The 26,895-nt window shown below is 41.9% G+C and overlaps 1 protein-coding gene and 1 non-coding gene across 4 annotated transcripts in view; both read left to right on the top strand.

The window, feature by feature from the left end:
• The first annotated feature begins 875 nt into the window (after nucleotides 1–875).
• The window catches only part of LOC109923544 (GDNF family receptor alpha-2-like), a 274,157-nt gene continuing 248,137 nt past the window's right edge, over nucleotides 876–26,895 (top strand). The window contains exons 1-2 of one of the 3 annotated variants that reach the window (XM_048618662.1): nucleotides 876–1,964; nucleotides 5,008–5,307. In XM_048618662.1, the coding sequence (XP_048474619.1) occupies nucleotides 1,925–1,964; nucleotides 5,008–5,307 (340 nt within the window). In that variant the 5' untranslated portion in view covers nucleotides 876–1,924. Of the gene's footprint in view, nucleotides 1,965–2,298; nucleotides 2,415–4,148; nucleotides 4,268–5,007; nucleotides 5,308–26,895 lie in introns of those variants that run through there. The other 2 variants (XM_048618664.1, XM_048618661.1) reach the window with 2 other exon arrangements.
• On the top strand, nucleotides 20,819–20,922 carry LOC125487387. Its single transcript, XR_007265862.1, has one exon. It is a non-coding gene; the product is annotated as a U6 spliceosomal RNA (small nuclear RNA).

Here is a 26,895-nt window from a genome sequence, read left to right as displayed (position 1 = left end):
AGATCATTCCAGTGTTAATGATCTACTCAAGCCTTATCCCATCTTTCCACAGATAAATCGATCATGGTAACCCTCTACTCCCTTGTCTGTCATTTTCTTGTCTAACTTTCTGTTAAATGCATTTGTACAATTAATTTTAAACACTCCCTGTAGTAACAACTTACACATTCCCATCACTTTTCGTGTGAAGAGGTCTTTTATGAATAACCTACTGGATTTCGTGGTGACTGTCTTATATTGTGGGCATATCATTAAAATACAGTCACTGCTGTACTACACGACACGCAGCAATCAATTTGTGCACAGAAGAAGCTCGCAAACAGCAATGCATTAATTGCTTAAAGGATAAATATTGGTCTGGGACACTGGGGAGAACTTTTCTGCTTTCCTACTCTGCAAAGGGACTTTTCGTTTCATTAAAGGTGCAACGTAAGTGCCAATTGTTGTTGGTCTCCTTTCAATGGTGCAGTGGCAAATTTTACATTCACAAGGTCAGGTGGGCCAGGATATAATATGCTCCGTCAGTGCAGCGTTCCTCCAGTCCTGCATTGGGACACAAGGGGCGAGAATGCGGCCAAGGACACTGAGAATTTGCTTTGACAAGCCTCTTGGGACACCGGGTAACACCGCAGGTGAATGGGGACTGGAAGGACTTTCGGAATTTATTCTTAGAAAATAAAGAATAAAGGGAAAGAGTTAAACGAAACAAAACAAAAACGACCTGGAGAAGGGATACATGCAAAATGGAATAAACCACAATAAAATTCCATAAAATAGCGCCGGTGATTTGAAGAGGGGAAGGGACAAAGTATCATGCTGCAGCGTTGTATAGTACATTCCCGACGCTCCAATTTCAATTCAGAGGCAAAGCCGAGCTCTCCGTCTCGCACACACACACGTTCAGTCCAAGCCTCTCGCTTGCGTTCGTTCTGACGCCAGCTGCTTCTCTCGTCTTTGTTCTCCAGGTTCCCTCAGACCTCTGTCAGCTCTCCTCCCGTTCCAAAAGGAACAGTCTCGGGGAAGAAACTGTTCCCCATTTTCTCGAGTTCTTGCTGTATCCCATCGCCCAGTGTTCGGAGGGAGCTCATCCTTCTCTCTGTGCGTACAGCGATTTACTGGGACAGAGGCGAAGCGGTATTGTAAATCCGAATTTTGTCTCCTGCCTGCTCGGTCCACGAGTCAAGTTTTTGCTCCAGATCTCACTGCACAGGAGGTGGAAAACAATGCGAGGATTTTCATTAAGTTAATTGCAACAGCGTTTGAAATCGGAGTCAGGCTCCGGTGGGAAAGAGAATCGATGCTCTCATTCTCAGCAAAGATCTATAAACCAAGTTATCATTTCTATTTCTGTGATCGCCAGAAGCCCTCTTAAAGGAGACGTCTCTCCCCAGCTCTCAGAGCAGGGGGAGATTTGAACGAATTACATATATCAAATTAAGAGAGGACAGGAGACCAAAGTTGGCAATGAAGGCATTTTAATTCCATTTGGACCAGACCCTGGAAGCAAGCCCAACAGAAATTGCAAGACTGGACTGGCGAAAGTGTCTGCTTTAAGAGGATTGTACAGTAGGAGACACTATTTGAGAAGGCTGTTGGAAGTGAGGAGCCGTGTGGGGAGCCGGTGGATTTAGTTGGCGCTGCGAACTGGACCGACCTCTTTTTCCAGGGGCTGATACTAAAACAATAAAATCAATCTTGTTTCTCCGAGTCATAGTGATAGTAACTCCTCCAATGTGAATGTTATGCGTGTTGTTTGGGGAGTGTGAGGTGGGAGATGGCTGCACGGTCATTTCGATGTGGAATCCAAGGAGCATCATCAGTGGACTGAGAGACTGATGTCTGTTTTCAGTTCAGTTAAAATCGTCCTCATACCCAGAGGTTAAACCACGCCAAAAATCAACACCAAATCTGCTGAGAATCTACCATGATCTGTGTAAACCTCTTCATCTTTCTGATTTTTATAGGTGAGTGGACCATTTCAACAATATTCTGCTTGTTGGAAAATTTGGGAAGGCGCGGAGACCAAGTGTCAGGTGCTTCGACAGAAAGTCAACTTGCTGGGGACCAGGGTAAAGTCGCTTTATTAAATGTAGTTTCAGTGACAGGGAGAGTCGAGAGATAGTTGACTGGAAGCTTTAACGAACGTGGATACAGAGAGAGGGAGGGTGGGGAGGGGGTGGCGGTTAGAGCAGGACAGGATAAAATGCCAAATGATCCATCTCCATTCTGTTCTACTGGCTGTAAGCGTCGAACCAGGCAGGGTTAAAAAGTTGTACCAGATGCAATCACGGGCTTCAAAGCGGGCGAATGTCGGCTTCATCCAGACCGATAGCTGGGGACAAATTTTAACCATTTTGAAGAATCTTTGTTTCTCTGGGCAAGATCTGCAGGAATTTATTCATCAGAAGTGCCAGGTTTGAGCATTTTATCTATTTGCGCTGGAAATTGCCGATACTAACAATTAAAGCGGGGTGATTGCAACAATAAATTTGGCTCTTTACAATAAGTTGCACGATATATGAACGTGGAAGTTTGACAAACACAGGATCAAAATGAGCAAAAGGTTGCGCTGATTGACTACGGAGGGTGAGAAGCGACTGGTATGACGCATGAAGACTAGAATGGAGCAGTTGGGCCGAACGGTCTGTTTCTGCGTCGTAAATTATGTGAGAATGTATGGAGATGTCATTGGGAGAGGTGATGTTCATAATCATGAGGGGAGAACGGTGGAGGGAGACAATGAGACAGAAATCGGGAGCAGCGCAGAGAGGAATGGTGGAGCTCAGTGTAACGCGAGCATTAAACCATAAACCTAAACACGTCTGGAGGAAGAAAAATGATGTCCTAAGGAAGGAGGTGGAGTCATGAAAATAAGATCCCAAAATGCGGACGGGGAGAGAGCAAGTGCACGGGCAGGAGCCGCTGGATTAAATATTGAGGGAAAAGTAACAGAGAGATAAACAAGGATGAGTGCAAACAAATGGACTGGAAGGGAGAAAAGGTGGCTACAATCTGCTCCTGTTGGAACAGGCAACGTTCTGACCGCAGAAACGGAATCCCATTGCTTGCTTGCCGTGGCGAACCCACTCGCTGTGCTGCTATGGTTTCGGAATCTATCCGCGGAGTCGATCGGGTATTCAGCAGCTGTATTGTTATTGATAGAGACAATGTATGTCTGCATATGACAAGAGATGAAACTCACACAAAAACTCTGCTGCTGATCAGTGAAGATATTTCCTTTTGCATCAATAGCGCAGCAAAGTGAAAATTTAGAGCGGACAAGGCTGAATAGCTTCTGAGAATGAAGTGACTTTGAAAGGAGAGAAGGGAACTCCGGAATGCGGAGTAATCACTGAAGGCCATTCGGCCCACCGTACTTGCACTCACTCGTTCAATAAGTGCAATGACCGAGTGCCAATCTCCTGGTTTTCCTTACGGAATGAACACAGGCATGGGGTTTTGTCCGACTTCTTTAGCCCCTCTCCTCGACTCCAAACTCCAGGGAAAATTAATCAAACCTTAGTGCAGTATTGAAAAGAGAATGCTACTGATTCAATCAACTTGTTTAATGATCCAATATAGTCAGTCCCCACTCACTGAAAGCTGTGGTTATGTTCCTAAAAAGCAAGGCGTCAAACAACATGACTTTATTAAGTATATGGGTTTTGTAGGATTTTCCTTCTTAAGGAAACATAAATAAATATTAAAATATTATACCCTCCAAGTTCAAATATTTTACACTATTAAATGCTGACATTGCCAAATGAAATTACTTGGAAAATAAAAGGAGATTAAAAATATAAAACATAAATGCAGCTTGCTACCTAGTACAGATCCTGCTTCCTGATTACTCCGAGTTGCTGCAAATCTTCCTCACTCTCTGACCGTCCGAATTGTGCCCTCTCTCCTCTACCGACCCCGGGTTATGGCCTATTCCCACTCCCAACGCACCCACTCTCCGCTTCCTTCTCCAGGACTTGCGTTTCTGTTCAAGATCCAGTTTCACTCCGAAGCCGGAATTCTGCTGTGGTGGAACTGCGAGTCCCGACAGTTCAGTAATATTGGGACTTCTACCATCTGCATTTTTATTAAGTGCTCCCACTCGTTTCTTCCCCCTTTGATCTTGGGAGGAGACCAGGGAGGAAGAGACATTTGAAAGTAATTGAAAAGAATGGACTGTAAAAGTTCGGGCGCTTCTGGGACGTGTTTTTCCATGGCATGGCTCTTAAACCGGAACGTGAGTTCAGGAGAAGCAAATGGCGAGAGGGTAGGTCCGGGAGTGGGGAGAGTCACGAATTGCGTGGTGCATGAAAGGACGATAAAACTAATCTCGAGATGCTCAACGAGAACACAGGCTCCAATATTTACCAGCATTCAAGTAAAGAGTGGCAAATAGGTCCATTTTAAAAGAGAACTTACTACAACGGAAACTAAATCCCCAAAATTCAGGGAAAATTTAATACAATTAAGAGATAGTGACATTTGTCTTCGCATGCGGACGCTGATAATCATCTGGAATTATAGCTCAGCGTTATTACGAGGCATTAAATACATTTTGCAAATTACAGGTGACTTAAATGTTGGTGTGTGCATAGATTTTTCTAAATCAGATGATATATATATCTTTTAAATATTAATTGTGTTTATGAAAACTGTACACATAAACATTAATGATTGGAGGCACATTTCATGGTTAATTTCCAGTTAGGATTGTATTAATGGCTCCTGTCGGTGGATAAATAGCATATTACCTGGTTATATTTCCAATTAAGGTTATATAAAAGGTTTCTATCAATAGTTTATTCGCTCGTCAGGATCACACAAATGATTCCAGTCAGTGAATTCATGACACATGACCTGGCTATATTTCTCGCCAATGAATTAATGACATTATCTGCGTGCATTTCTCGTTAAAATTGCATTCATATTGCACTTCTCACCTGTTTGTAAAAAAATATTTGCTCTTTTCCCTCCCACCCCCCACCTCTTCTCCGCCACCATGTGCAGATGAGGTGCTGCGTTCAGCTGGGGATCCTGTCCTGCCAAGTACCTGGAGAGTGGACTGCGTTCGGGCCAACGAGTTATGTGCGGCTGAACCTGGCTGTAGCAGCCGCTACCGGACCCTACGGCAGTGCCTCGCGGGGAAGGCTGCCATGCTGTTTGGTCCTGAGGCCAAAAACGAATGCATCGCTGCCATGGTGGCACTGCAGCAAAGCCCACTGTTCGAATGCCAGTGCAAACGAGCAATGAAGAAAGAGAAACAGTGCCTGGCCATCTACTGGAGTATTCATCATAGTTTACAGCAAGGTAAACATCGATTGTCATCACAGCAAAAATAATTCAGCTAAAGTCAGTTCAATATTCCATTCTGGCAGTTTGAGAAATTTCATTCATAAGCTTGTAAACTGTAAAGACCACAGACTGGAACTTCCAAAGGGTACAGGCAGATTGGTGGAATGAGCAGACATTTAACAAATGAAATTTTATGCACAGAAGTATGAAGTGATTTATTTTGTGAAGAAGGATGGGGAAGAAAATATAAAGTAACAAGTCCAATTCCAAAAGGGGGTATGAGGGCAGAGGGACCTGGATGTACATGTGCATCAGTTTTTGAAGGTCGTGAGCCTGTTAAGAGAGCTCTGAATAAAGTATCTAGCATCCTATTAATAGTGGCATCGAGTATAAAGAAAGGAAAGTTTTGTTAAACTTGTAATGACCACTAGTTCAGCCTCAAATGCAGTGTTGGCATCCTGTTTTGGGCACCACACTTTAGGAAGCATATGAATGCATTCAATAGGGTGCAGGGAAGATTTAGAAAAATAGTTTCAGGGATGACAGATTTCAATAATGAGGATAGATTTGAGAGATTGGAGACTGTTCTCCTTTTAGAAGGCTGAAAAAAATTCATTGGAGAATTTCAAAATCATGAGGATTTGAATAGAGAAGGGAGAGAAAAATGTTTCAAGAAGTAGAATAATTGAGAAGAGAACAGTTTTAAGGTAATTGATTAAAAAAAAAGCAATAGCAACAAGGGGAATAACTTTCATGCAACAAGCTCTTAGGATGTGGGCACAATGCCTGAATATTTGATGGAAGCAGGTTTTATTCCAGGCTTTCAAGAAAGAATTTAATTGTTATCCAAAAAGAAAAATATTGCAGAGTTCAGGTGAGAAGGTGGGGGAGTGGCACAATGTGATTAGCTCCAAAGAGAACTGTCACAGACATGATGAGTTGAATGGCCTCCTTCTGTCCTGCAACTATTCTGTCATTCAATGACAAGTTGAGATTAGAGACAATAAAGAGTCATCAAGTCTGGTTGGAGCTGTCCACTGCATGGTAAACTGCCTCGAGCCACCATTAAATAAAATGTCTCCTCATCACTGGGAATGGTTGCAAAATGACATTACTGGACAAGTAATCCATCAGTCAGGACTCATTTTCCAGACTTTAAATCCATCTATGCCAAGGGGCATTTAAAGTCAATTAATTAATTAATTAATCAGCAATAAAATTCTAATTTCATTCCTAATGACCAGAGAACTATTGAACTGTTGCAGAAACCCTTATGGTTCACTAATGTCCTTCAGGAAAGAAATCTGCTGTCCTCACCACATCTGGCCCACAGTGATATGGCTGATTTGTAACAGCTCTCTGAAATTGTCTAACAAGCCACTTCTTTGTGGGTGGCTCATCAACACTTGCTCAAAGGGACAATTAGGGAGGGGCAAGAAATGCCTCGCATACTCAGAACAAATAAAGACTTTTCCTTGTCTATTCTCTTCTTCCAGTTGTATTGACAGTATTCTTAAAAAAAACACCTGGAGTGTGCAGTTAAATACGGTCTTTGTACTGGCCAGCATTGAACCTAACTATTAGTTCCACACTCTTGACAGTGACGCAGTTAAAAATAGATATTGGCAGATTGCCTTTTATGTGCTCCAAGTCATCTTCAATGCAAAACACCCTGCTACATTCTGTTAATTAAAGTAACTAAGTTTTGCAGAAATGCTTTATTTTAATTAATATTGTAAAATGAGACTGACTTAAATTAATGATCATTAATAGTTGATGATCAAAATGTACAGCGTTGAGCTTCATACAGAAGGGTCAAAAAATCTCTCAAAGAATTAATGCGCTTGACATATTGTTGCAGTAATTTGAACAGGAGATTTATGGGACGAGGCCAAGGGTAGAGTCTTGGTATTATCTACTTCAGTTCTGGATACTGATCTTGTCTCTTTCACCTCTAATTGTGTGATTTAATTATGTACAGTGTAGATTGACTGGATGTGGTTGACACACTGTCCTAATCAGTATAATACTGAAGAAGACCAATCTAAGACGGGGTTGACCACAATTTAATTTAAAAATATAAAGTTTAATGACCTCCAGATGACCTCCTTCAGCAGCTTGCCTTATTTAGATTCTCACAAGGTTTATTTGAGCTGCAGCCTTTTAAAGGAATCAGAAGATTTGCAAGAAAATGGCACAACTAGGTAAGGAACTCTAATCAGGTATGCAAACACTCATACTCAAAATACTTCAGAGGTCATGGAAAAGTGAACGACTTGGATTCAAATGGTACAAGATAATAAACATTGAGCTATCTTCTCCATAATTTATTCAACTCAGTTAAAAGAGCCAATATACCGCAAGGAAGCTGGACCTTGTACTGAGCATGAGTTGAAGGCAAGAGAACTGTTATCCTTCTGGTGCGACCAGTTCTCTTCTAGCCTCATTGAAGGGTGCATTACCAAAAGCTGCTCAGTTTTACAGATCCCTCAAAGATTCTCCTCATCATCTAATGCTCAGATGTTTCCCACCATAATTTTATAAGCGAATTTGACAACACATAAGTTTCATGACAGCCTTTCAAAATGGAGTTATATTGAAATCCCTAGGAGTTGTTCACTTTATTCTTTCTGGCTTCTGAAACATAAAGACTCTCACTTTATTTCACGAAGGCCTGAGAGCCTTTAGTGATCCACCAATAGGAACTGCAAGTTCTGTGGAATTAACTTTCAGTTTTAACTATCTGTGTTGCTATGAATTTGGGTGGCATGGTGGCTCAGTGGTTAGCACTGCTACCTTACAGAGCCAGGGACCTGGATTTGATTCCAAGCTCCAGCAACAGTCTGTGTGGAATTTGCACATTAGCCCCATGTCTGTGAGGGTTTTCTCTGGGTACTCCAGTTTCCTCTCGTGGATTGCAGTGCGATTGGTGGATTGGCCATGCTAAATTACTCAGAGTGCCCATGGATGTGCAGGCTAGGTTTTCTAACCACAGGAAATGCAGGGTTACAGGATAGGTGGGGTGGGTCTGGGTGAGATGCACTTCAGACAGTCGGTGTGGACTCAATGGGCCGAATCACCTGCTTCTGCACTGTAGGGATTCTATCAGTTGGCTGAGAGGATGCTTAAGGATTTCAGTTTTTGGATTTGAGAAACTTAAAAAATAATTCTTTCAGGGGACATGGGCACTGCTGGAAAGTCCAACATTTGTTGCCCACTCCTAATTACTGTTGATCTGATTAGCTTGCTAGACCATTTCTGAGGCAGTTAAAAGTCAACTACATTTCTGAAGATCTGGAATCCCATGTAGGCCAGACTTGGTAAGGAAAGCAGATTTCCTTCCCTGAAGAACATCATTGAACCACACAAACTTTTATGACTATCAATGATGATTTGACAGTCACCATTGCTGCATACAGCATTTTAATTCCAGGCATATTGAAGTTAAGTTTCACTCGTTGTTGTGATGAGATTTAAACCCATGTTCTTTCTGTAAGGATGCTCCTCTGAATGACCAGACCAATGACATGGGGAGCATTGATCTGTCTTTTCTCAATAAAATTCCCAATTTTGAAATAAGGTGGCCTCATGTGTGACTGTGTCACAGAATAACAATATCAAAGATCCTTATTACTTATTGCCATGACAAAACCTTTTCAAATACTATTCTGGAACAGGGGAAGGCTGAAAACCATTGTGGAGATGCCAAATCTGGTTAGGGAAGTTCTAGCTGACCTAGCTTGAGCCTTCTTGAGTTAGCTCAGGTGAATGATTACCAATCATCTACAAATTTTCAAACATCTCACCCTGTGCTTAAAACAATTTAAGCATTGTGGTCTGCTCAAGACTAAGAAGTCCACCTGACTTGCCACTTAATCTAGTACCGCCCTCAAATTGCTTCGCTCTCTCAAAAAATTCTCAAGTGTTCCTGTCTTCCTAAGAAATTGGTTACCACATTCACTGCCCTCTATCTTAAAGGAAAACATTAAGAAGCCTGAAATGCATAAACCTGATGTCTCATTCAAACATACTTTTGAAAAATACTCAAGGATGTTTTGAAACCAATTGGCTTTTGCTGAATAAGACTGACTATTGTCAAATGCAATAAAAATGCATATTTCCTTTCAAAAGAAATGTCATCAACAGATTGGAAAGAACACAGCAATTAGACACTGCGTGAAACGTGCTGCTTGGTTAATGACTCCAATTTCCTCAGATTATTGTCAAATTCAATATCTTATTTGTTTGTCAAGGCAAAACCTTCTAAGTGGAATTTCAAATTAAAAGTCAGAAAATGTTGAAACTGTGCAGTTAGTTAGCTCAGTCAGCTGGACAGCTGATTTGTGATGCACAGTAATGCCAACAGCTTGGATTCAATTCCTGTACCGGCTAAGTTTACCATGAAGATCCCTCCTTCTCAATCTCTCCCCTTGCCTGAGGCCTAGTGACCCTCAAGTTAAACCACCACCAGTCATCTCTCTCTAATGAGAGAGTAGCTCTCTGGTCTGCTAGGACTGTGTGACATCACCTTACTGTGCTCGTTTTAATGTCGTCTACACCTTCACTCTCACCGTCCCAAATCCTGACTCCTTCACCTCTCTCTGCGCTCACTCTAACCTCCCTCTGTTAATTTTGAGTTCAGGAGGCAACAATATTAGCCATGTTTCCCCTAAGCTGTACGAGTCCATGTCCGTACAGCAATCATGAATGTACCGTGTTGGTTGTGCAGAACAATGAACAATTAAAGCAAACATTTGATTCTTTTTGTTTTAGTGGGTAGAATGACTGCGAGAGAAATCATAAGTTGCTAATTTTTATAACATCCTTTGTTCAGTATACTATGCTTGATCATATGAGTGTGTTCATTTCAGATGCACACCGTGCTAGATTGTTTAAGTCTGGTTGTAAATTCAGAGAAAAGTTATCAACTGTTGCCAAAGTTGGAAGCTAAATAATTTTAGCTCATCTTTTCCTTCTAAAGCTGCTGCTAGTCACTTCAGATGATTCTTGTGTGCTAAATATCTCTCAATTCTTTGTAAATTGATTAGATCAAAACTTAAACATAGATTCCATCACATCTGGCTCGGCTCTTCTAAAACATTTAATGGATTTGATCCAAGGGGCAATAGTCTATTTCTCACGTCAAGCCTCCAATCTATGTCTCCTTTTTGAGTGTATCTTTCTGTTGATCTCATGTAGGGTTTCTTCTATCTTTCACTATTTTAGAATATAGTAGTAGAATATTCATAGTAGTCTTTCTCTTTCTCGCTCCTTTAGCCTGAAATATTTGAAGCATTTTCTTGCTGTATGATTCCATGCTGTCAAGCTCTCTCCTTGGAAATTCTCCAATTTCAATTGACTTCTTCCTAGCATCTCAAGCCTGCAAAATTCCACACTTGGTTGGCCTTCCCTCTATCTTTCTTTTCAACAATCTTCAAATTTTAATATCTGAAGTTTTGTGTTGGCTGATCACTGCCTTTCAGTTGAGCTTGTTATTTCCCTTTTATTGCTTTGCACTAAATATCCTTGGACTTTAATTTTGGTTCATCATTAAAAAACATAGTGACCATTTCAGATCACAGCAATTTTGGCAAGAAGGTATTTTGTATAAGTAACTTTGAGACATAAACATGTGACTGCCTTGTTGTAAGATTCAAACATGGTCTGACAGACATTAAACGCACAACAAAAACAGCTTCAACCAAATTAGTTCTAGAGTGTCAAATAGGTAGCATTCTGGCTTCATACCGCTTCCTTGAATCTTAAGTAAGTTATTTTAATTTTAAGACATGCTTATGTTAAATCAGTGGTAAAACAGAATCTGGAATTTTGTTGTACAATGCCTGGTGCTGTGTGCATATCTGTTACACTCCACTGAACAGATCTGAAATTAATGGAAAGAAAATCACATGAGCTTCATGACAGGCATTGATCTTCTCTATCCTGGATCATGGGTTTGATCTCCACTTCAGAATGTTGAGCACATAATGAAGCTAGCACTCCGTGCAGTTCTGAGGGAGTGCTGTCCTGCTAGAGGAGCCATAACACATGGTAAAATACAATCCTATTAATCCCAGTATCAGCCCTTTATGTTACTCACATTAGCAGAAATTCCCTTTCCTATTAAATCCATGGAGCTTAGCTTGACTGATGCTTCAATTCCTTGTCCTGTGAATCTTAGTGTCTTCCTTGAGTATTCATACAATTGTGCTTAGACTTACTCAGTTTCAAAAACCCCATTCAGGGTTTTAAGGAAACAATTATGGTCTGGAACTTTCAAACTAAACTGTTTACACTGAGGTGAACTATTTCTGAGCAGTTTCTTCAAATTAGGAATCTAAAGTATCTCCTTTCTTCAGGAGAAACCAGGATTGCTGCAAACCAAAATCAAAAGGCTAAACTAAACTTACCATGAAGCCAAAGTCATAATTCTGGACCCTTCTAACTGAAACCTACACACTACACTGTTTCAGAGATAGTAAGAACTGCCGATGCTGGAGTCAGACATAACACAATGTGAAGCTGGAGGAGCACAGCAGGCCAGGCAGCATCAGAGGAGTAGGAAAGTTGACGTTTTAGGTTGGGACCCTTCTAGCTTCGCACTGGGGTTATAACTCACTCAGAGATAATAAGAACTGCCGCTGCTGGGCTTCGCAGTGGGGTTATAGCTGTCGGGTCCTGACCCGAAACATCAACTTTTCTGCTCCTCTGATGCTGCCTGGTCTGCTGTGCTCCTCCAGCTCTACACTGTGTTAACACTAAACTGTTTACTTTGTTTACTTCTAAAAAGTCTCCCATGTAAACAAATTCTCATTAGCCTCCAAGAACAATACCTCACATTTTAAAAAAATATCATGGCTTCAGAAAACCTTACAATTTGATCATTAAAACCCTTCACAGACACAGACCAAAACCCAAATCCCACTTGTTCAAAATCCAAACTCCAAAGTAAACGATATTAAAATATATACACCACACAACTTACATCACAACAGGTTCTATTAAAGTCAATTTTCCTCTGCTTTCCTCCCATTTCTTTGCCCCTCCCATCTCATTCAGTTCATGGATTTCAAGGCAGCAGATTTAATTGAGAAATTCCTCATTATTGTGACGGCCCCATTTGCCAACTATGGCCAACTATATTTCAAGATCTGTTTTCCTTGGGATTATTTAAAGTGTGCCAATCCTCCAATGAACATACATTTGGAAAACCGGTTAGGAAAAATTGGGTAGAAAAGACAAAAGAATTATGATGCCTAGAGAGGCTAATATGATCAATAAAAGAAAGCGTTTGCTTTGGTAGTGGGCAAAGTGCAGAACAAGGCAACCTAATCTTGAAATTTGAGTCAGACCATGAATAAGCATTTCCTCACAGAAGATATAGTCTGAAGTAAATTTCCAAACTGAGGTTCATAGGTAATTTTTGGGCAAAGTGCATTCATGGATATGGAACCAAGGCAGGCAAATCAGGTTAGGGTACAGATCAATGGAGATCTCCCTGAGTGACTCAAGGGCAAGAATAGCCTTCTCCCGAAGGTAGCTTGATTTTCTCTTCAACCAATTGTGTCTATTCATCAAACCTTGTGAAAACAAATCTTGCTCTCGCAATGTTTGCTTGAATGTGTGTATTATTAAGTAATATGAAGGAATTAAGAACTTCTTATTCTGCCTCTGAATCAAAATAAATAATTAAACCATTAGCTTTCTCAAAGTACTCTGCAAAGCTTCAGCTATATTGAATAAATATTGAAAGAGACATTCATTTGCAGGACTGCTGCTTGAATAAATTCTTAAGGGTATTTGCTTTATCTTCAGCTGATTATTAAATGGTGTTTGATAAAGATAATTGATTTTCTCTGAGTCCCCACTCTAATTTACAGACAACTCTTGCTTGGTCATGATCAAGTTGAGCAGCTTTTGGCTCATGGGTAATTTTCAACAATTTTGCTGTTTGGCATTCTGACTTGTGACTGAAATGTAGTGTAAATTTCTGCGACTTTGGCAAGGATTATCAATGGAGAATAGGCAATCTGAACACTGTGGTCGTCCCCAGCCCATTTCTCTCTCTCTGTTGCAGCCAGGAGACCTGAAAGTTTCAGACTCTCCTGGCTGATACTCTTGAGACAGGAAATAACAAGAGATTTTTTTACAGCTGTTTGAACAGAAATTTAATTCAAGAGTGAAGATTGAAGATACAACCGTGGATTTCATGCTATTGTGGACAGTGAGGGAAATACAAGGCACAATTGTGAATTAGGAGAAAAGTGAGTGGAGTATTTTCACTTGAAAATCTTGGAATAATCTGCCAGGGAAGGTCAATGTGCAGCATAATTACGTTGAATTGATATAAAATGTTCCTGGAAAGAAGGCTAGGACAGGGATGAGTGAATGCAATATGAGGAAATTTGGTAGGTGGGGTTGATGAATATGGGGAGGTGGGTGGGTACAATTGAGAGATTTGGGGATAGAGTGAGTGGGTGGCATTGAGGGAGATGTGGGCATGGTGGGATTGATGGATATGGGGAGGTAGCTAGACATGTTTAAGGGATATGGGAGGGTTGAGAGCATGGGTGAATGGCATTGAGAGTAATGGGGAAAAGATGGGTGGGATTGTGGGAGTGGAGCCCAAGGTGGGTACACAGTGACAACAGGATATGTGGAGAAATTGGGTAGGCATGGATAAGGCATATGAGGTGAAGATGGGTAAGCATGTTTAGGGTTGTAGGAAAAGGTGGGTCAGTGGAATTGAGGAATATGGGGACAGAGTGAGCAGTGAGATTGAGGGAATTCAGGAGAAGTTGGGTGGCTGGCATTGGAGGATAAGGGATCAAAGTAAGTGAAATTTAGAGTTATAGGGTATGGTGCTGGATGCATGTGAGAGATACAGTTTCTGGGTATGATTCAGAGTGCTGGTAAGAAAGTGGAAAAGTAGATTTTAGAGAAGTGATGGGATAAAGGGTGTTGAGGTAGAAAGGGAGATCAAGTTGTTGGAGATGGGAAGAAGGCAACATTGAGGGAGAAGGTGGGCGTGATTGTCGTCGATGGTACTTGTATTAATGTCTAAAATAGGCACATTGTTGTTGCTTTTCAGGACATTTCAAATCCCTAAAGTGTAGTGCAGTAACATTTTAGTGAATTTAGTGCGCGAAAAGTTGCCTTGTCTGAACTCTGGGGTAATGCATCAACAAAGAACATGATTTAAACAGTAAGCTCTCCTAAAACAAGTAACCCAGTAAATGAGTGATCATGTTGGGCACTTCATACACTGCAATCTAATATTAATCTTGAAAGCATCAGTGTAGTCTTGCATTTTTGTAATTTGGTAACTACAATGAGAATGTGAGAAGTATTGGTTACCCTCCATCTGTCACCAAGCAAAGCAACTTAAATGATTTTGGAAGATGTCTTTCTTGTACTTGAAAGAAAGCCTTAGATTAAAATATCACACAGTCTTTTCTCTCAGTATATTAATCTATGAACTAACCTACTGTCAGTTTCCAACATTCTCTGCCCTAAATTTCGATAGTTCTAATCTATTGTCAAGTATTGTGCCTTTTCCTGAGGTGCTTTGTCCAAACAAGCTTGACTTAAAATGTATAAGAAAGAATAATAAAGACTTGCAATCATATGAGACATTTCACAACCTCAGGACCTACCAAAGTGCTGTTCAGCCAACCTTTGAAGCATAATTACTGCTGTAATGTGGGATATGTTCATTTTTTCATTTGCAATTTGTGGGCACAAGTAACAATGTGATAATGACAACATAGGAGTGTTGATTGAGGAATAATTTTTTTTGTGTGATAATTTCCATGCTTTTCTTGATGTCTGCTTTGGAAAGCAGAGTGAAAGCACCTCCAAAAGTGCAGGATTCCCTCAGCACTACACTCGAGTGTTAGCCCAGAGTTTTGTGCTACGGCTTCTGGAATGGGATTGCTTGTTAAATGCTGCAATCCACTCTGATCCCACCTGGATGCTCACAGCATCTCTGCCTTCTATTATCTTGCCTTGCTTTTTTGCATTTTGCCCCCTCAACCAGAACTACCAGGCTGTATTACATCTACCTTACCTTATCATTTAGCATAGCCACAAAGCCAGGAGGCTTGTTATGGTTGTCAGCAGATCTCAGTCACGTAAAGGGAGATCGCTTTTGCTCAGGGGTTCCCAGGACAGTCAGTCAATGGTAGTGTCCGATACTAGTCTGAAAACAAAAAATGTTGGAGATCACAGTGAATCAGGCAGAATCCCTGGTGAGAAAGCAAGCTAATGTTTCAAATCTAGATGCCTCTTCATCAGAGCTGACGTGATGTGTTGGGGGGACAGCATTTATGCAATAGTGGGGATGAGGGGTAGAGTGCTGGGGGAGAAAGGATGTTGCTATTTCATATTATGTGATCAGAATATGAGAATGGCAGAACAATGGTGTATCTGACTGCCAGACTTGACAGACAGACCCAGACCCACTGGGATGGGGTGAGGGGAGAGAGGACATAATTTGTTTTTTTTTTCTTTATTCATTCATGGGATGAGGGCATTGCTAGCTAGGCAGCATTTATTGCCCATCCCTAATTGCCTAGAGGGCAGTTAAGAGTCAACCACATTGCTGTGGGTCTGGAGTCACATGTAGGCCAGACCAGGTAAGGTTGGCAGTTTCCTCCCCAAAAGGACATTATTGAACCAGATGTTTTTTTCCGACAATTGACAATGGATTCACAGTTGTCATTAGACTGTTATTTCCAGTTATTTATTGATTTCAAATTCCACCATCTACTATGGTGGGATTCAAATGCAGGTCCCCAGAACATTACCGAGGATTAGCAGTCCAGTGATAATACCACTAGGCCATTGCCTCCCTTTAATGACAGAGAATGTAACAAGTAAAGCTAAAAGAAAGGGAAGGAATGGGTTTGGGTTCATAGTTTGAAGGTGTTTAACTCCATATTAATTCCAGAAAGTTGTAAGGTGCCTAATCTGAAGATGAGATGTTGGTCCTCCAGTTTGCATTGTGATTCGCTGGAGCAGTGCAGCATGCCGAGGACAGACAAGTGGGAATGCGAGCAGGACGCTGTGTTAAAATGACCAGCTGTGGGGAAGGTTGGGATCATGCTTGTGCGTGGACTGGAGGTGTTTTGCAAAGCAGTCACTCAGTCTGTGTTTGGTGTTAAACAAATGCAAGTTGCTGCTGTAGGACACAAATTGCAGATTTATAAATGAGTTGAATCTGGGGAGGCTGCGGGAACAGAGAAAGTTAATTTTGATTTCAAGAAAGATGAAAGAGTTTCACATTCGAATTGCTGAATTATTTATGTGCTAACCGTAGTGTGTTGTCTTTTGCTAAGCACATAGCTTGTGACTAGTCTTCAGTCAGGCTTGGATTGCCATTTTGAATTGTGTCCTCATCATATTACCTGACATAGTATTCTGACACCCTGAAAAAATTAGAGAATTCTGAACGTTGGTCATCTCATACTCTCTCACTGCAACAGGCCAGTGCATCAATTCCTTACACAAGAATTCAGTCACGTGGCTGATACAATCCGGATGTATTCCAGGAGATATTCTTTCTTGGTTGTTCAACTGGCATAAACCCACCCTCCTCTTCCTGGCACATCCATCTTCATGATGTTTCATTTGCACATGAATTCAAAAACAAACAGAGATAGGTAGATCGTCTCGTGACACAAGCTGATGCATGGAGCGTGTACTGAGGCAAGGTGTTGAAGTTTGTAGCTTGTGTAAGTGCAGCATGAAGCAGCCAGCATTTCAGGAGTGCTATTTGTTCAACTGACTAGCTTGCAAATGGCTGTTGGCATTTTATGAGCATGTGACAATGAATCATGGCTATTTTAACAAGACGTAACATGAAGGTTTATGGCCCTTTATTCGAAAGGTTTGAACTGATTAATCTTCCTCCAAGTTATATTTCTGTCCCTTCTGAAGAGATTGCTTACCTCTGATGTCCTGATCCTTAATCGTTGAGTCACACTGGAGTAAAATAAAATTAGTTCTGGATCACAACAAAAAAAAGTGCAAGAAAATGGCAGACATAAACAGTGGCATTATTAAAACTGTATGTGGTGGGGGAGGGCGTGTGGGAGAGGAATGCCAGTTTCATGCCCTACACAATACTGATGTCAAGTCCCTTGGTCCTGATGGTCTTTGATTGTCTTAAATAAGTGGCTGCAGAACAGTGGATGCATTGGATGTGATCTTCCAAAAGAGCCTAAATTCTGCCACAGTCTCAATGGATTAGAAAACAGCAAATGTAACACAGGTTAAGGAAAGGAGGGAGGCCGAAAGAAGGAAACTCTAGGCCAATTAACTAAACATCTGTTATTAGGAAGACACTAGAATCCAATATTAAGCAGGTGGCAGCAGGATATTTAGACAATTCACAATACAATCAGGTACAGTCAACATGGTTTTGGGAAAGGGAAATAATATTTGATTAAGTTATCAGTGTTCTTTGAGAATGTAACAAGCAGAGTGGATAAAGGGGTACCAGGAAATGAAGTTAACTTCCATTGAGGATTAATTAACCAACAGAGAACAGAGAAAGTGGTCACAGCCAAATGAACGATGTTTAGCACCATTTATGACATCACAGACACTGAAGCAGGCCATGTCCAGTGGGGCAAGACCTGGGGAATATCGAGGTTTGGGCTGACAAGTAGTCAAGTGATGTTGGGACCGCACAAGTGGCAGGTCAGAGAGAATCTAATCATATGCACCATATTCAAATAGCTGTTGCACGCCAATATAAGTGCTGTGAGTCTGGAGCTGCGCTGCATGGACATGACAGACAGGGGCAAATCAGCGCCCCATTTTGTGGGCATGTTCCTAGGCATTCCTGCTGAACAGTTGGGAGCACAGGAGGGATCTCCTCTTCCCTCAGAACCAGCAGATTAGAGTAGTCTTAATCACCTGGATGAATGCACGGCAGTATAAGAAGAAGGTCAAAATCCCTCTCCACTCTTACGGCTTAAGTGTCACCATCTTCTCTCTGATACCTCACACTCTTGTCTCCTGATACTTGACACACTCGCACCAAGGCTCAAGCTCTACCACTGTCGCTAATGCATGCAATATTTTCCCAAATGACCCTCCCCCACCATTACCTATATACCACTAACCTTGTACACCCTCTGCGTGGCCTTGTCACACTCTTGGGAAACCTCCCCACCTACACCAACAGTAATAGCTGTGCCACATACTTTCATCTTGCCTGTATTGCCTGTCTCTCTCTCTCTCTCACTCAAAGAGCAAAACATCACATGGAAGGGCAGATACAGCCAAGACATGTGAAGTGTTGCCCGTCATTCAGCTCCTCACTCCTTATGGGCAAAGGATCTCAGGGCACTGACTGCCCTGAGCAGAGTTTGGACTGATATCTGAGGTTGCTCTTACTTTACTGGGATCTCCCGGGTGAAGGCCACCTCCCTTGACTGGCTGAGGGGCAATGCACAAAATTTCAAGGCAATACAATACAGGACAAGGATACCGAGAGCATCCAGGTAGGCTCAGAATGAGAGAACGTTCCGATAGTACTTAATGAGCCAACAGATGCAGCCTGGTCCAGTCCATGAGCTGGCTGTATGCATGAGCACGAAGTGTCTTTGCTGCACCATGACAATAAAAGTTGCTGGTGAAGCTTTGAAGTGGAGAAGCATCCTGTAAGTGGATTGGAAAAATATCACGTGGGTTCATAGAGGCTGAGATATGTCGGATACTATTGTCTGTAGATGTGGGGTGTGAGTGGCTGGTGTCAATGGAGACTGCCGGAGGTGTTGCTGCTTGGTGTCCACTTGGAGGCTTTATGGAGCAAGCAGTGCATTGACCCCGCCAAGAACATACTCTGGTTTCCACTTCAAGCTTTCCTGCCACCTAGTTTGTGTAGTGAGTTTGATAAGGTCGCAAACCATTGCAAAGTGCACTTTTAACAAGGCATTGACACACAGTAAGCATCAGTTGGGAACTCCCTGGTGCCAAACGAGAATCTCCTCATCCTGCTTGAGAAAAGTATACAGGATTCTGAGGCACTGAGGCACAATCTCCGTGTCAAGATGGACCTCATTGAACATAATGCCTGATCCTGCCACACATCTCATGGTAGCCTACATCACTCAGAGCCTGATTAGATTCTACTCTATATCTTTTACAATACACAAGACTCTTCTGGTTAGATTTGGAAATACCACATCAGACGAGGCAGGCCCGATAGTTTCGTACACTTAAGATGATGATGACAGCAACATTCATCATGAGAAATTCATAGTCATAAGCTGACATGGTCACACAAAAAAGTGTGAGATCTTCGTTTTCAACTTTAATCTACCTGCTCATGCAGCACAATTAGCAGGAGAGAAGAACTGAACACTTCAGAACCATAAAGAAGAAACCCTTTTGGCAATACTCAACTAGGGAAGTATAGTCCACTGAACTGTAAAAGTATTTTGGACATGGTGAGAGGTGTAATGTAAGAGGAATGGTTTAGATTCCCTGCTGAAGGAGGATTAGTTATCCCAAAACAGATACAGGCTGTATTACAAAGGCAGCCGTTTCTGGGAACATTGCTGAATCAGAGCTCATCAGAGTCTCTGTGAGTATCATTTAAAATCCTTGGTGAGCAAGGGGAAACTTTTAAAAAGGCACAGTGTTCCAGGCTGGAAAAGTGAGAAGTTAAAAAATGTTGGTGAGCTCTGAATGAGTATTGCTGCCCCTGGACTGGGCACCATAAGGTACAGTTACAGAAACAGAACTAAAGGGCCATGAAAGTAATTTTAATCAGAGGTCACAGATCCAGGTACGTCACAAAGCCAGTAAAACAAAAGTGATAATGTTGGGCCAATCAAATTCCTGAGCAGACATGTTTTAATGAGGAAAGAAAGTTTTGGAGAGTTAATTGAGGGTGCAGAAATGGTGGGAGATCCTGCTCAATCATGTGGGATCACAATGAACTGCAAGAAGTGAGAATCACCCAGTGAAACCTGAAGAAAGAGGGAGCATAACAAATACCACAGAAAGCAGGAATTATCCAGTTAAATCTGTGAAGGAAATGGTTCATTGCTTGAAGCTGCAATAATGGGAGTTATTCAGTAATTAAGGGGAGATGATGTCCTGATGGTATTATCGCTGAAATGTTAGTCCAGAAACTCCGCTCATGGTCTGGGAACATGGGTTCAAATCCTCCCATGACAAATAAAGAATCAATAAAGAATCTGGAATTAAAAGTCTAATGATGGCCATAAATCTATTGTCGATTGTTGTTAAAAACCCATCAGTTCACTAATGTCCTTTAAGGAAGGCCATCCTTACCTGGTCTGGCCTACATGTGATTCCAGGCCCACAGCAACGTGGTTGACTACCCTCTGGGCAATTAGGGATGAGCAATAAATGCTGGCTGCTGGCCTAGCTAGAGATGCCCACATCTCATGAATGATTTCTTTTGAAAAAGTGGACATGGTTTTTATTAAGACTGCAGGAAGCCGAAGTTATTCAATAAAACTGTGAAAACGATAGGAATGTGCTCACTTTGGCATGACATATATTAGAAGTGGAACAATACAGAGCAGATTATCATGCCCCCTTTGCAAGGATGACAAGCAAATTCGTGAAGCGTTCCATTTTTAGGGCCCTTTGTGGTGCAGTGTTAGCATCCCTACCACTGGTCCGAGAGACCCACGTTCAAGTCCCATCTGGTCCAGAGGTGTATAGTAACATCTCTGAACAGGTTGATGAGGAAAAATAGGTCAATTTTAAAAAAAAAGGCAGGAATCACTTTTAAGGTCTCAACAGTGTGATTCATTCAGTGGTGCCACGATAAAGGTGAGAACCCTCCATTTTAACCATGGAGGACAGGCAAACAGCAGCAGAACTATTTTTCTGTAAAATAAAAGTATTTTAAACAGGCAACATATCTAATTACATGAGGGAGACTTGGCATCAGAAATAATATTGCCAGGAAGACGATACTTAGAGGTGGGCCAATAAGAGATTTGCACATTTTGTAGAAAGCAATTTCTCCGTTACACAATTGCTTCCAAATTAGATACAAAATCAGAAGGTGAACAAGTAAATATACTTCCCCACTTGACTGGGAGTTTAGCTGATGATGTTATCGTTCCATGGAGTAAAAGAAGCAACATAAACTTTTGAAAAGGCAGTGAAAATCTTTGACAATTATTTCAAATTCAGAATGAATAAAACTCATGAAGAAGTAGGATTTAATAGAAAAGTTCAGCATCCAGGGAGTCTACAGATGATTTCAAGACCGATCTTGATAGGTTAAGGAGAAATGTGACCATGGTGATGTCAAGTCAGAATTCATGAGACTGAGTTGTTGTTGAAATTGCTGATGAGTCTTTGTCAGATTATTGCAGGTCAAAGAAGACCTGATTCTAGAGAAAGCCACTCAGATAGTGAATGAATCAGAGATGAGAAGTAACGCAGATCAGTTTTGAGAGAAGTCCAAACTTTGTGCAGGAGATCAGCATAGTCTACTGAGCAGAGTCCAGGGCAACGAGGGAATGACAATAAATACTGGCCTGGCCAGTGGCATCCACACCCTACAAAGAAAAATTGAAAACCATTCTTGAAGTATAAAACCACAAGTATCACACCGAAGACACCAGTACAGTAAGCAAGGTAGGCACCAGAAGCAATAAGTCTTTGTTAGCACCGTGGTGCAAAGAAACCTCACAGGTACAGATGGTGCCTAGCTGTGAAAAATGAATGCTTTATCTGTCACACAAATGTTTCAGCAAGTGGGACATAGTTTCAGAAAAGCAAGAAATCAAATAACCAACCATGCAGAGATTAATAAGGTAGATTAATCTATAACAGAAGAAAAACCCAAAATGTTCCAAGGGGAATGAGGTGATCCAGACCTTGCATTCAGACAAGCATATATCATTGCCAATGGTCACCTCATGTTTTCAAGTTAAACGATGGGGCAAATAACATTGTTATCCAATAGTGAGCCACGTTTTAGAAAACACTATTTACGATTGACAATAGTGCAAGTACAATGATTGGGGATACAGTACTTAAATATTAAAGATATGCTACAAGCAAGTGCCAAATATAGGAGATACTAAATAGCAGAAAATGTATTCATACTTCACAATCAATAATTTTAACTCTTGAAGAGGAAGGCATGTCTTATTTTCAATCTTATTTGAAAAGCAGAAGCAGTCAAACAGAATCCAAGGAGATCCTTTGAAGTGGATAATTCTAAATTACTTAAAGGGTTAGAGAAACTCAATACTGAATCCAGCATGATGCATGATGTCTCTATAAATCCAAAAGATTCAGCATCCTTTAATGAACTAAGTTCATTAGAACATAAGTTCATAAGAATAGAGGAAGTGGTGCAGATGGACAAAATTACAACTAAAAGGCACCTGAATGGGTATATGAACAGGAAGGATTTAAAGGGAAACCAAAAGAACTGTGGATGCTGTAAATCAGGAACAAAAACAGAAGTTGCTGGTAAAGCACAGCAGGTCTGGCAGCATCTGTGAAGAAAAAATCAGAGTTAATGTTTTGGGTCCAGTGAACCTTCCTCAGAACTGATGGTAGCTGGGAAAACGTCGGTTTATATGCAGAAAATAGGGAGGAGGATGGGGTAGGGAGTAAACGATTGGATAAAGGATAGAGCCCGAAGAGAGAGAAGAGCAGCTGGATAGATAAAGGAGTTGGTAACCATTTGCCTTGGAGGGTGAATAGCTGTTAATGATTAACAACAGGTAGTGTGTAATGGTAGTGTGAAAACAAGGCCTGGTGTGTGGGGCAAGGGGCTTGGACATAAGACAGTTTAGGTCCAAAAATTTGACATTGAGTCCCGAGGGCTGCAGGGTCCCCAAGCAGAAAGTGAGGTGTTGTTCTTCCAGCTTGCATTCAGCTTCGCTGGAACACTGCAGCAAGCCAGAGACAGAGATGTTGGCCAGGGAACAGGGCAGTGTGTTAAAGTGGCAGGCAACTGGAAGCTCAGGGACTTTTTCGCGAGCAGAATGTAGATATTCTGCGAAGCAGTCACCCAGTCTACATTTTGTAATGTAGAGGAGACCATAATGTGACCGCAAATGCAGTAGACTAGATTCTAGGAAGTGCAGGTGAAGTGTTGCCTCACCAAGAAGGTATGTTTGGGCCCTTGGATACTGGGGAGGGAGGAGGTAAATGGGCAGGTGTTGCACCTTCGCTGGTTGCAGGAACCGTCCCTGTGGAAGGCGGACAAGGGAGGGAGGAGAGGAGAGGGGAATATGTGTCTGTAGACTGGCTAGGAGGGTGAACAGAGGCACATATTTCCCTCCACACCCCCTTGTCCGCTTTCTGCAGGGACCATTCCCTCTGGGACACCCTGGTCCACTCTTCCTTCACCCCCAACACCCCTCCACAGCCCCACAACACCTTCCCCTGTAACCAGTGAAGATGCAACACCTGCCGATTTACCTCCTCCTTCCCCCGTATCCAAGGGGCCAAACATACCTTCTAGGTGAGGCAACACTTCACCTGCACTTCCTAGAATCTAGTCTACTGAATTTGCTGGTCGCAATGTGGTCTCCTCTACGTGGGGAAATGAAGCATAGACTGGATGACTGCTTTGCATCAGTGTTCTGCCACTTCAACACACCACCCTGCTCCCCGGCGAACATCTGTCTCTGGCTTGCTGCAATGTTCCAGCGAAGCTTAACGCAAGCTGGAAGAACAACACCTCATTTTCCGCTTGGGGATGCTGCAGCCCTCCGGACTCAATATCGAGTTCAATAATTTTAGAATTTAAACTCTCCTATGTTCTTGCCCCCTAACCCACACACCAAGCCTTGTTTTCACACTACCTATTGGTAGTCACTAACAGTCCCCATTAACAGCTGTTCACCCTCCTGGCCAGATTGTTATCAAATCCTTTGTCTATCCAACTGCTCTTCTCTCTCTTTTGGCTCTATCCTTTACTCACTACCCCATCCCCCTCCCTATTTTCTATTTCTGAACCAATGTTTTCTCAGTGACCATCAGTTCTGAGGATGGGTCACTGAACCCAAAACGTTAACGCTGACTTTTTTATTTACAGATGCTGCCAGACCTGCTCAGGATTTAAAGGGGTTATGGGTCAAATGCTGACAAATGGGACTAGGTCAAATTGGAACAGGGACGAGTTGGACTGAGGGTCTGTTTCCGTGCTATATGACTCTGTGACTCTGAAGTTGAGAAGCAACTTACAGAAATGACAAAAATGGCTGTCATTTCCCTATTTACACAACTAATCAAGTGTTTTTTGGACCTGATTCTTGCACCCAAGCCTTATGGTATTATTTAAATTTATGCTGACTTCACACAGCACACCAAAGCAGGAGTAAGATAAATTGACTTGATGTCTGTGGCTGATGAGAGACAAGTCAAACTATCCAAAAATATGGTTTTCATAAAATTGAATGCAAGTAGTGGATTCTGGCAGGTCTCATTGGTCAAGCAAACAAGATTGCTTAGTTCAGTACATTCATAACTCTCTTTGGGTGATTATGTTTCAACAGATTACTATTTGGTATTGCTTCAGCTTCAGACATTTTTCAGCAGACGATGTCCAATATTTTACAAGGTCTTCACAAAATCATGTTTTATGGATGACATATTGATGCATGAGGAATTGGTTGAAGAGCATGATCAAGGAGTCCTTACAAGCAGAAGGGGTCACCTTATTGACAAGTGTGAATTCTCTGAGATATCTAGTCAATCCTTGCAACACATTGTCAACAGTGAAGATCTAACAGATCCTAAGAAAAATGAAGCCACTGTGCATTCAGGCCAGGATCTCTTACAAAGATTTTTAGGGAAGACAAAATCTTTGCTTGAATTAGCAATGACTACAGAGCTCTTGAGACAAAATCTTATGAAGACACAAGGATGGTAACAAAATCTGTATTGAGAGAATGCATTTCAGAGGATCAAGGTTAATACTGATAGCCACAACTGGCTCAGTGCAGTATTATCTGCCCTTTCCAACTACCACAGCAGCCAGAGCTTCAGCTGCAGTCATAGTAGCAGTGCTTTCTCATGAACAATCAAATGGATGTGCAGTTCAGTGCAATCCAAATCATGAGCACTATCAGATATAGAACATGGTATTTTGTGATTGAGGTGTGTTTCTCAGCTATAAGGGCTTGAGAGAGATTTTCAGACTCTATCTTTGGTCTGAAAGTGATCACAGACACATAATAGAACAGAAGAGAACATCCTTCATTGTCACGTTTTTACACTTTTATAATGGCTGCCTCTAATGGTGCCATCTTAGGTACAAATACCTAGGTACAAATCTTGGATACAACAGAGAACAAAAAATGGTTGCATTACTTTACAGTGTTTAAAAAAAATAAGTTAGAAAAAAGACATCATTAAAGGATTGACATTACAGTGAGCTAAAAAAATTTCAAATAAACATTACACTGTAGCAGCTCAGCACAGGGCCTCTGCACATGATCTGACCACCCGCACCAGACCCCAGTCCAACAGTAGTCCCTGCTCCACTCCAAGGCTCCAGTCCACTCCATACTGGCCCTTAGCTTCTCCAAGGTAAGTTCCAGGACTGCCTCCCCTGTGCCAGTATCCATTGGAACTTGCTCCCCTCGCTGTGCACAAGCTGTTCCAGGGCTTTCAGCCCACACACTGTTCTGGGGCATCCAGCCCACATACTGCTTCGGGGACTCGCTGCCCACACACTGTTCTGGGGCTTCCAGCCCACACACGGCTCTGGGGCTTCCAACCCACACACTGCTCTGGGGGCTCACTGCTCATACACTATTCTGGGGCTTCCAGCCCACACACTGCTCCGGGGACTCGCTGCCCACATGCTGCTCCGAGGGCTCGCTGCCCACACACCACTCTGGCTGATGCTGCTCCAGAATTCACTACAGGGCTAGGTAGTGAGAAAAAGAAACAAAAAGGGGGAAAGAGAAAGAAAAAGAGAGAAGAACAGGCAGAGCAGAGAAGCTCCACCATGAGTATCTTGCACTACTGCCATCTTTAGATTGAGATTATAAATCTCTAGTTTATTTGATGAGAAGGAACTAGCATGGATATTTTGAAGAACATAAAAATTATGACTTCACCTCAAGGGCTTCATTGATGAAACAGAATGAGAGAAAGGAAAACTGATAACAGCAGATATGTTCCCCGGAGCAATGGTTAACCACTCTATTGAGCATAAAATTGAGGTTATTCACAAAATCAAGTCATACTGCCAATCCATACAAAGGCCACTATGCCACAATCAGCTCAAGAGCAGTTGAGAGGCCAGTGATGTCTCAACATCTAGTGATATGATGTTGAGGATTGTCCAGATCAATGGCATTGTAGTACGAACACCAACAGCATTTTATAAATGTGACAATGTTTCAGTATATGACAAATGATTGACAATTCTAGCTTCACTTGAGAAAGCTTCCTAAAGAAGCCTGCTTACACCAGAGACACTTGAATCACCAAATGAACAGCCAGAGCTCCTTCAGTAATACAGATAGTAGGAACTGCAGATGCTGGAGAATCTGAGATAACAAGGTGTAGAGCTGGATGAACACAGCAGGCCAAGCAGCATCAGAGGAGCAGGAAGGC

This window comes from Rhincodon typus, chromosome 40 (assembly GCF_021869965.1).
Source record: "Rhincodon typus isolate 14 chromosome 40, sRhiTyp1.1, whole genome shotgun sequence".
NCBI lineage: Eukaryota > Metazoa > Chordata > Chondrichthyes > Orectolobiformes > Rhincodontidae > Rhincodon > Rhincodon typus.
This window is presented reverse-complemented; position numbering and strand designations above follow the sequence as displayed.